This window comes from Trichechus manatus, unplaced genomic scaffold (genome assembly GCF_000243295.1).
Source record: "Trichechus manatus latirostris isolate Lorelei unplaced genomic scaffold, TriManLat1.0 scaffold00010, whole genome shotgun sequence".
Classification (NCBI taxonomy): Eukaryota; Metazoa; Chordata; class Mammalia; order Sirenia; family Trichechidae; genus Trichechus; species Trichechus manatus.
The window spans coordinates 19,413,425-19,424,786 of NW_004443946.1; the positions used below are offsets into that span (position 1 = coordinate 19,413,425).

At 39.2% G+C, this 11,362-nt stretch overlaps 1 protein-coding gene across 1 annotated transcript; it reads left to right on the top strand.

Moving 5' to 3' along the window:
• The first annotated feature begins 534 nt into the window (after positions 1 to 534).
• GARIN2 (golgi associated RAB2 interactor family member 2) lies at positions 535 to 9,350 on the top strand. The gene is made up of 4 exons (XM_004371106.2): positions 535 to 741; positions 4,319 to 4,518; positions 6,126 to 6,660; positions 9,072 to 9,350. The coding sequence occupies exons 1-4, from the start codon at positions 583 to 585 to the stop codon at positions 9,348 to 9,350; spliced, it is 1,173 nt and encodes a 390-aa protein (XP_004371163.1). The 5' UTR covers positions 535 to 582.
• The last annotated feature ends 2,012 nt before the right edge of the window (positions 9,351 to 11,362 follow it).

Sequence of the window (11,362 nt, forward strand, 5' to 3'; positions counted from 1 at the left end):
GGGAGACCAGGGAGCATATGTTGGGAGACTTCCCAAAGGCCTTTCCTAATCACCATATTTAGTGTTGCCAGCCCTACACTCCAGTCAGTTTTTGATACATTTATCTATTTTAGTCTTTATATCCCTTATCATCCAACATCTTTTTTTTCCTTTGCTTTCCTAATCTGGATGGTGCAAATGATTAAGCACTTGACTACTAGGCAAAAGATTGGCGGTTTGAACCCACCCAAAGGCTCCTCAGAAGAAAGGCCTAGTGATCTGGTTCTCAAAGGTCACAGCCTTGAAAACCTTACGGAGTAGTTCTACTCTGCACACATGGGGCTGCCATGAGTCGGAACTGACTTGACGGCAACTAACAACAATCTATCTTCCCAATAGAGAATAAGCTGCATGAGGGCAGGAATCTTATCACTCCTGTTTAGCTGTATCTCCAGTGCCAGGTATAGTGCCTGGGATATCATGTGTGTTGATAAAATTCATTGAATGAACGAATGAGGCAATTCAATTATTCCGTTAAATTCTCTCTATATCCAGTAATCGTATTTCCTTTCTCTCAATTTTCTATGTTCGTCTGTAAGCACAATGAAGAAGAACAACAGGATGTCTACCACGAAAACGGATGAGCCAGGTGACCTCTACATCCCACAGTCCCAGGATCCAGGGGATCTTCAAAATATGTTGGATGGAGGAGAGTATCCCCCTTTCGTATCTCCTCCCATGTTAGAGAGCACTTTTATCCAGGTAAATAACACTCAAACTCTGAGTTGATTTCCCAGAACCATAGTAATTAATTTTCTCAAAGACAGCTGAAAAGTTTGAGGGGAGAATTGTTTTAAATATGGCAAGGGAATGTGTGGTACAATTAAAGGGAATAGTTTTGGAGCCTTAAACAATCAAAAATAATCATACTGTTAAAGTCTAATTACTTTGTTTCAAATTTTCTCACCAAACCCTTATCAAGAAATTCTGTCCTAATGCTACCATAATAATCTATCATTCTATCATAATCTTCCAAAATTACATGAAGGGATTACAGTGATTTTTAGAATATCCTGCCACAGGAAACCATTCAGGTAATTGCTTTCATAGATTTAAAAGACATTTTAAAGAATAAAATCTGTGACATAACTAGGGATTAAACTGAATTTTGACTCAAGGGAAAATATAATTGTCAAATAGTGTTGTGGAGAAAAGTCTCCTTGTCAGAAGAATGTATGTTTCAATGCAGGTGGGAGCAGTTCTAGCTTTCCTCTAAGCATTCAGCATTAAAATGTTCAGACAAGAAATGAGGAAATGAGTTAAATGGTATAGGGTACACTCCCAAATTCCATACAAATGCCACATCAAAGCCTAACACTAAACACTAAGCTATTACTTCTAACTCCAATACATTTAAGCAGCTAGCTACTCAGCTGATTCTGTAGAGACGGGGCAGGAAGGACATCAGACACTTCTTCAAAAAGTAAGGAAAATTCATCTTCCATAAACATGTTCTCTACACTGATACCTGGTTACTAGCAAGACCTCATCACCTCCAGTGTGCCATCAGCAGAAGTAAAGCCTCGAAAAACATCGGATGTTCAGGGGATGCCCCCAGAACACATGTAATAAGTCCTGACTTGCTGTGGTTTACTTTCTTCATACTTCATTCCTGCTGGTAATTGTTTTATTTTTTCACATTTCTCCTTGTACCCTTTTCAAATTACCTTTTGCACTCTAATGAAATTACATGGTGCTTGCACTACACCCAGGGAGGTAGTTAAGAGTCTGCAGACTGGGCATGGCTCCGTATCATAATTTGATAAGTTGTTCCCTTCAAGATACACAACCCCTCTCAGTTACATGTCTTTGGCACCAAGCTAACAAGATTCCTGACTCAACAGACCTAAGCCAAAAAAAAAAACCAAACCTGTTGCTGTCAAGTCAATTCCAACTCATAGCTACCCTATAGGATGGACTAGAACTGCCCCATAAAGTTTCCAAGGAGGGCCTGCTGGATTTGAACTGCTGACCTTTTGGTTAGCAGCCATAGCTCTTAGCCACTATACCACCAGGGTTTCCAACAGACCTAAATGAAAAGGAAAACCAGTTAACTCACATACAGTGAAAAAGCTACGGGGTATCAGCCCACTCCCAGGGAGTTATTAAGGACTCGAGTTCTCTTTTTCAGTTCTGTGATCCTCAAGCTAGCTCCCCTCCCAACATCACATCCAGACCAGACAATGATAGTTGCCAGCAACAGAAAACATATGTCTCATCCTTGTGTCTCTTTGTGAGGCCTGGGAAGCCTTTCCCAGAAGCCACCAGGAGGTCTGCTCTGTGTCTCACTGGCCAGGCCTGGGTCACATGCCCCTGCTGACAGCAATCGCTAGCAAGGGGGTTGGGATCACCATGACTGATTTAGGTTAATCAGGATTTACCCCTGAGCTGGGTCACCATCCTTGAGGGTGGATAGTGGACAAAATCAGGATTCTGTTAATCAGGAAGAAGAAGGCCATGTCATTCGGCAGGTAATCAACATTGTGCAACAACCTCTTTCTGAACGTAGTGGTTGTTAAGTGATTCATTTTTCAATTGAACCAGTTATTGTATGGCCGAGAAACCAAGCGTAACCCCTTCCTGGCTTCCTTCACATCCCTATCTATCCACTTTCCAGTTTCCTCTTCTGCCAACTGGCAGAGATTTTACTGGCCAAGATTCTTGGGCTTTAGAGTTTTGGAAACCCTGGAGGTGTAGCAGTTAAGAGCTACAGCTGCTAACCAAAAGTTCAGCAGTTCGAATCCACCAGGTGATCCTCGGAAACCCTATGGGGCAGTTCTACTCTGTCCTGTAGGGTTGCTATGAATTGTAATCAACTTTACGGCAGCAGGTTTGGTTTGATTTTGGTTCCTCTGCCTGGAAAACTCTCCTCCCTATACAGCTAGTTTCTCTCCCTCATTGTTCAGGTCTCAGCTTGAAGTCCCTTCCTCGGGGGAGACTTCTGGGACCCTATTTCTAGGGAGTGCTGGATGGAGCTGGCTGATAGTTAAGTGTTCAGGAAGTCTGCAAAGTTGCTCTGTCATTAAACACAACCATTATAAAAATTAGATTACATACACTGATAAATAAATTATCTTCAAAACAAAGGCAGTAAATACTAAAAACTCATTATTTCTATTATTTTACTAATATTAACATTTATGCTTTTGAGGTTACAGGCGTAAGAGTTTGGCAAAAGTCAGTAAGGACTTCTGTGAGAATAAGTTGGCTATATGGCATTTAAAATAAAGACTATTGTATCTTACTACTTGTGCTTCTCATCTTTTATATCAGTAAAATTTATAATAAACTGGAATATGTGTGTGTGTATGTATATGTTTTTTGAGAACCAGTTGTTAAACGTTCACCAACACTCATCCCCAGTCTAAGCTAAGTCAAGTCCCCTGTTATGCGCTCCCATAGCGCCCTGAACTTGGACTCGGTAACACTTCTCAAATCATACTTAAGTACTTAATTGTCAAACAATCTGACAGTTCCTTGAAAGGTTAAACACGTTTACCATATGACCCAGAAATTCTACTCCTAGGTATATACTCAAGAGAAATGAAAATATATGTCCACACGAAAACATGTACACAAATGTTTATAGCCACTTTATTCAGAATAGCCAAAAAATGGAAACAACCCAAATGGCCGTCAACTGACGAATGGATAAATGAAATGTGATATATCCATACAATGAAATATTAATCGGCCATAAAAAGGAATAAGTATTGATTGATATATGCTGCAGCATGAATGAACCTTGAAAACATTATGCCCAGTGAAAGAAGCAAGACACAAAAAGCCACATATTGTATGGTTCCATTCATGAGCAATGTCCGGAAGATGGCAAATCTATAGAGGCAGAAAATAGATTAGTGGTTGCTTAAGGCTGATGGGGAGGTTGGGGGGAAATGGAGATGATGCAATTGAAGTTTCTTTTTGGTGTGATAGAAGTGTTCTAACATTGATTGTGTCAATGGCTGTATAACTCTGCATGTAATGAAAACCATTGAATTGTACACTGAGTGAATTGTATGATATGTAAGTAAATAAAAAGTATACATATATATATGTACTTAATTGTCTAATGTTTGCCTTCCTTGGTAGAACCCCATGGGCCAGGGACTGTGCCTGTCTGTTCACTGTGGTACCTCTAAGAAGTAATATGAACAAGTGAAAGAACAAATGCATTGTGATTCATTTCTCCTCTATTTCCTCTCCTCCCTTACACTGCTCTGGTTGTCGAGACCATGTACTTGACCAGAAAACTCTTCTTCCCGTTCTCTGCATTCAGGTCAACAGGAGAGGCGAATCCATTTACCTTCATAACCGAGCCAACTGGGTGACCGTAGGCATCTGTTCTTCCAGTCACACCCAGAAGATCCCCAACGTAATGCTCCTGGCACATCTGACACCCACTGCCCAGAAAGATACAGAACCCACGTTTGAAAGTCTCCTGACATCTCCTTCCACAGAGAAACTGGTGCTCACCAGGTGAGTTACAAAAGAACAAGGTTAAGAATCTTACACAAAACGTGTTTTATCTCCCCTCCCCTAGGAGCTGAAAATGAAAACTCTGACAATTTCTCCAAAGGAGCAACCCACTGCTTGCAATCCCTGTTGCGAATGACAAAAGAGTTGCATCCTTAAAATTGGGGGAAACGTTTACACAAACTGGTGGTCAAACAGGTGGTTAATTTTTTCAAAATTAAATTTAAATAACAGGAAGCGAAGCCTATAGTAAACTACCTCCCTAGAACATGCCCCTCACCCTGCTCCAATCCTCACCTTCCGTCAGAATTAGCTCTGGTCTTCTCAGTCAACTTACCTGCTGTATAAAAACAAACAAAAACTGCTGCTTTTGAGTCGATTCCACCTCACAGCCACCCGTGTGTGTCAGAGAAGAATTGTGTTCCCTACAGTTTGCAGTGACTGATTTTTTTGAAAGCAGATCACTGGGTCTTTCTTCCAAGAATTTGCTGTATAATCTTGAGCAAATCCCTACTCTAAGCATCAACTTTGTAGGATTAACTAAATAGGATCATTTTTCATGGTAAATAGTTGATGTATTCATTTCCTAGGGCAGCATAAGAAAATACCACAAACTGGGTGGCTTATTTAAATAGAAATTTATTATCTCACAGTTCTGGAGTCTGAGAGTCTGAGATCAGGGTATCAGCTATGTTGACTCTTTCTGGGGCTTTTAGGGAGAATCTATCCCAGCTCTGGTAGCTCCAGGCATTCCTTGGCTTGCGGCTGCGTTCTTCCTCTCTGTGTTTCTGTGCATCTTCTCCCTTTTTTATAAGGACGGGGTCATATAAGATTAGAACCCACCCTACTCCAGTATGACCTTGTGTTAACCTAACTGATGACATCTTCAAATACCCTATTTCCAAACAGAGGCACATTCACAGGTACCAGGTGTTAGGACTTCAACATATCTTTCTGGGGAGATGTAATTCAATCCATAACAGTTGACATGGAATTTTTTTTTCAGTGATACTTTATTGTGTTTTCTGTGAGGGTTTATACGGCAGCTTAGTTCCCATTCATCAATTTCTATGCAAATTGCTCAGTGACATTGGTTGCATTCTACACAATGCACGAACATTCTCATTATTGCCTTTCTGGTTGTTCGGTTTCCATTAATCTATCTTCCCTTCCCCTTTACCTTCTCATCTTTGTTTTAAAGTAAGTGTTGACCATTTGATCTCGTATAGATGATTGTTTAAAAAGAGCACAGTACTCATGGGTGATGTTCTTTATTTTGTGGGCCAATCCATTATTTAGCTATGACATTCTAATTTTTTAGTACATTGGGGTCTTAGGAGTATGATTAAGATGACATGGCCCACAGGAGCCTGATTATCTCTCAGTGTACTAAAAATCCAAGTCCAGAGCCTCAAAAGCTAAGAACTAGACCTGGGAACATGGAGACCACAGTAAGGTACTGCCCCACTCATGCCTTCCTCCACTCAGACCTGTTTAGGAGAAAAGCCTGTGGTCATAAGTCTCATTCTTCAAACTGCTACAAAGTATAAAATGAAGGGTGTTATTACAATTAGACCTCCAGATGATGTTACATTTGCCTTTGTTTGCAGATTTCTTCCTCTGCAATTTGTGACTCTTTCTGTGCATGATGCTAAGAATATGTGCCTCAAAGTAAAGCTGGTGAGTGGTCGAGCCTACTACCTACAGCTCTGCGCCCCCGCATATAAACAGGAAGCCCTGTTTTGTCAATGGGTGGAACTCATTGCCCTCTTAAATCAGGAGAAAAACAAAACTTCCAAAGTATCAGAAGTCTCAAGCCTCTCAGAAATCACAAACAGCACAGAAATCACAGGCTCTGTGGACATCATGGATATTGCAGCATTCATGGCTTTGCAGACCCCCTACGTGCATCCATGCACAGACCCCACATGTGCCATGGATAGTGTGGATTTCTCAGAATTCACAGACGTCACCGACGTCACTGATGTCACAGATGTTCCAGAAAATGAGATTACAGAGACCCCAGATGTAAGAATCGTCACGGAAGTCACAGAAGTCATAGACATAGCTGATGACGCAAACAGGTCAGAGGTCACAGTGGTGTTTGAAAACGAGGACATACTAAGGGCCAAGGAGGAGGAAAAGGTAAGTGATGTGGAAGATTTTCATTCTATATATAATATATATTATTTTTTAGCGCAGTTTTAGGTTTGCAGAAAATTACGCAGAAAGTACAGAGTTCCCATATACACCCCTATATGCCCTGTCTCCCCTGCACACAGTTTCCCCTATTATTAACATATTGCATTCCTGTGGTACATTTGATACAATTGACGAGCTAATATGGATAATGTTATTATTAACCAAAGTTCATAGTTTACATTGGGGTTCATTCTTTTTGTTGTACAGTCTTATGGGGTTTTACAAATGCTTATTGTCATGTGTCCAACATTCCAATATCATATAGAATATTTGCATTGCCCTAACAATGCCCTGTGCTCCACCTATTCATCCCTCTCCTCCTCCCCCGGAGTCCCTGGCAACCACTGATCTTTTCACTGTCTCTATATTTTTGCCTTTTCTAGAATGACATATAGTTGGAATCACAGTATGTAGCTTTTTCACACTGGCTTCTTAGCAGTTTGCATTTGAAGTTCCTCCATGTTTTCTTGTGGCTTAATAGCTCATTTCTTTTTACTGCTGAATAATACTCTATTGTATGGATGTGCCACAGTTTGTTTATCCATTCACCTACGGAAGGACATCTTGGTTGCTTCTGATGTTTGGACTTTCATTCTTTAATAATCAAGAACAAGAATGACAACCAAGTTCACTCTCCTTGGTTAGCTGACTGACATTGATTACCAGATTGCCTCCTCTAACTGACCTAATTTTAATAATGAGATTTGATCCCTGGGAACCTAGTATAAAGTTGTTAGAAGATGTCCTGAGATAGGCAGTGACCGTTCTTGCCATCAGATTTTACCCAGTATCAGGAAGTCATGGTCTGGTGGAAGAGATGCTGGAATCTAAGTTAGAAGGCCCAGGTAGAATCTTACTCTGCTGCACGTTAGTTGAGTGACTTTAGACTAGTCACTGGACTTACATGAGGCTCAGTTTCCTTGTCTCTAAAAGGAGAATATTAATATGATGCAAGAGTTATTTTAAGATTTAAATGTATATAAAAAGACCCAGTACCTTGAAGGATGAAATGAAATTTATGTAGGTAAAGACGAGGTTGGAAGGAGGAAAATAAAAAACTGAAAGAAGTGAGTAGCTTTAGAAAAGGCCAGAAAGTAAAAAAAACACAGAGCCATATCTAAGAATGGTTAATTCAGTTAGGCTGGAGCATAACATATATGGAGAATATTAGAATGCAGGATTAGGAAGTTACTTGCAACCCTTGAATGCCAAATTAAGAAGTTTGGACTTCACTCTTTGGGCAAGCCTTAGCCACCAAAGGCTTCTGTGTAAGGGCATGAAGAGCTGTATGTGTAAAAGATTGATCTGATGGCAGGATGGATTGTAGTTAAAGAGGTCAGTTTGAAGACTACTGCTGAAAAACCTCCAGTAGGGCCACAGTAGAAAAATGGTGAAAGCTAAGGATAAGTATTTCACAGAAGAAGAAACAGTAAGTATAGTAAAACAATGTTTAAACTCACTAGTAACCAAAGAAATGTGTATTTAGAAAAAAATTAATCTATGACACTGCTAATTTAAAAAAATTCAACATTAGTAAAGGTATGGTGAACTTGGAACTCACGTACATTCCTGGTAGGGGTGAGAATTGGTACAAACGTTCTTGAAATTATAATGAATCAAGAATCTTAAAAATGTTAATACCCTCTGACTCAGTGATTGTACTTCTAGCAATCTTTCCTGAGGACTTAATCAGAAATAAGACAGAGCATTTAGCTACAAAGATGTTAATTGTACCATGTTTATAATAATGAAATAATGGAAACACAGAAACAACCTAAATGTACAACACTGAGGAAGAGCAAGTGCTATTCTTTTCCAAACTATTCCACCACAATTAATGTAAAGTCACTGACCCCTAAGCTTCTCATCTAACCTTTCGAGATGAGTTGTGTCAGTTTGATTCTGCATAGATAAATCTTTGAGAGAGCACAATGCTGAAGGCAGACATCCTGTACTAATTAGGTTAAACTGTTACTTGGTTCAAAGCTGACTTCTGGAAAAAGTTTTGTTTTGAACTTTAAGGTTTAAAAATTATCTCAGGGCAGTAGTTTCAGGTGTTCATCCAGCCTCAATGGCTCCAGAAACAACATGAGATTTTAAGTGCGTTGTGTCAGGCAGCAGTAGGACAGGCCTCCCAGCCCCAACCTGAGAGCCGCCTTCCAACACCAGCCTCTGCTCTTCCTAGTGGTCCCCACGCCCAAGCCTCCCTCCATCATTATTGCACCTACACACCTTTGGGCACTCAGCACATGTGAATGAAATGAGTGATCACTTTATTAAACACTGCATAAATAATCTATTTCCGTAGGATGCTCTTCTAATACCCAATTTGCTGTTGCTTATTGTTTTCAAAGGCAAAAGATGAAAACATTCTGAGGACTGGGTGTCTACGAGATATAAAAACTAAGAATGAGCCCAAAGGACCCTCCAAACATGTCACCATCTCAAACGTAACGCTGACTTTTGAAGGTGAAAGACATTTCCAAACTACCTTAACTCCAGAAAAAAATGAGGCAAATGTACATGAAGAGATGGATGACATAACCTCTGCAGAAAAGACTGATTTTAAGAATACAGCTCTCAAGGTTGAAAAATCCAGGTATGTGAGGCAGGGAAATGCTGAGGGGTTCTAAGTCCTAAAGTAATATAAATTTGTGTATTCTTTAAAGTCTGTGTAATTCAGGTGTTTGGTACTTGAAGATTTTCAGAGACAGAGACAGTGTCATTGAATGATGATATAGTCAACTCTAAAAATCCTCATTAGATTCAAACTTGCCTAATTTTTATTTTCACACCAACTTCATCATTCAGTTGGCATTCTGGGCTGCCTGCCTGATGTCAATTGTGTGGGTTTCAGAAAACATAATAGACTCACAGAGTTCACAGTTTGCAGTTGTTGTTGTTGCTATTGTGTGCTCTCAAGTCAACGCCAACTCATAGTGACCTTATAGGAGAGAGCAGAACTGCCCCATAGGGTTTCATAGGTTATGATCTTTACAGGCGGAAGCCCTGGTCGCACAATGGTTAAGTACTTGGCTGCTAACCAAAAGATAGGCGTTGAAACCCAGGGGATCAGTGTGAGAAAGACTTAGCAATCTACTTCCCTAAAGATTAAAAACAAACAAACCAAACCCACTGCCCATGGGGCAGTTCTACCTTGTCCCCTAAGGTTGCTATGAGTCGGAATGACCCCGAAGGCATTATAAGAGCAGATAGTCAGGTCTTTTCTCTCTTTCTGTTAGCGGCCAAGTGCTTAACCATTGCACCGCCAAAAATCCAAAACCCATTGCCCTCGAGTCCATTCTGACTCATAGTGACCTTATAGGACAGAGTAGAACTGCCCCATAGGGTTTCCTAGGTGGATTTGAACTACTGACTTTTTTGTTAGCAGCCAAGCTGTTAACCACTGAGCCTCCAGGGCTCCTTATTTCTGATTTAGGGGTGTTTATCTCAAGGGTGAGGGATTATAGGTACTTTTTGTTATTATCTTTATATTTCTCTACATTTTCAACTAATAATTTAGCAATCTGAAAAAATTTTTTGTCATAATTTCCATAGCTTAATTGCAAGCTGAATGTTAGTGAGTGTTATAGTGTTATCAAAATAGACGTTAACCTGATCATTCTGGGATAACACCTAAAAAGAAAACAGAGGAAAATTCAGAAATCTAACTGCTTATATTAGCAAGTATGAAAATGAGGATTATAAGGAATTATGTCTAAATATTTTTAAATATGTTAGAAAAGGAGAAAACAGAAAACTTCAACCTAAAAAGAAAATAAACTAGAAATTGTTAAAATAATTTGAAGCGCCAAGAAAAAGCTTAGTTGATTCTTCAAGCATAACAACAAACCTGGCAAACCATTGGGGTAGTCATTTAAAATGAATAAAATTGGAAACTTAAAAGGAGTTACATCAACCAACAGAAAGAATAGCAAAATATTGTTAAGAAAGATAATATACGACCTTGCTTTAATAAACTGGAAAACCTAAATTAAATAAATGACTTTAACAAAAATGCGGAGGGGCCCAAACTGGCACAATCAGACAATGAAACTTGAATAGAAAAAAATTCATCTAAGAGCTCCCATAAAAGAAAAGGACCTAGTCCTGACTTTTACTGGACTATTTTTCAGATATGCAAAGATCATCTATTATTTACCTAATATTTTCTAAATATAGAATTATAGACAAAATATCAAGTCTTGTTTTCCTAACTGTATGAAGCAAATAATTTATCTGGATTGTAAAGTCTGACAAAGACAATAGAATAAAGAAAATTCTAGGTTAATCATACTTGTGACGATAAGTGTTAAATTCTTAGAACTTTAGGAGCCAAAATATAGCAAGCTTAGAATAAAAATTACAAAAACTCAATATAAATCATTTCATAAATATAGAAGAGCAGAAAAATCATGATATTTTAAACATATTTGGTAAATTTTGATACTCATTCTTGATAGTCTTACAAAATATAGTTTACCTTTAGCATGATAAAGAATATTTACTCTATGCCGGGGTGAGATGGTATCTCATTGTGGTTTTAATTTGCATTTCTCGAATGGCTAGTGATCGCGAGCATTTCCTCATGTGTCTGTTGGCCATTTGAATGTCTTCTTTGGTGAAGTGTCTGTTCATTTCCTTT

Bases quoted from the DNA above. Each gene is read 5' to 3' on its own strand.
- GARIN2 (XM_004371106.2), top strand. From the start codon at position 583: ATGAAGAAGAACAACAGGATGTCTACCACGAAAACGGATGAGCCAGGT. The intron at 742-4,318 runs GTAAATAACACT...CTCTGCATTCAG, and splicing joins TAGAGAGCACTTTTATCCAG to GTCAACAGGAGAGGCGAATC. The intron at 4,519-6,125 runs GTGAGTTACAAA...CTTTGTTTGCAG, and splicing joins GAGAAACTGGTGCTCACCAG to ATTTCTTCCTCTGCAATTTG.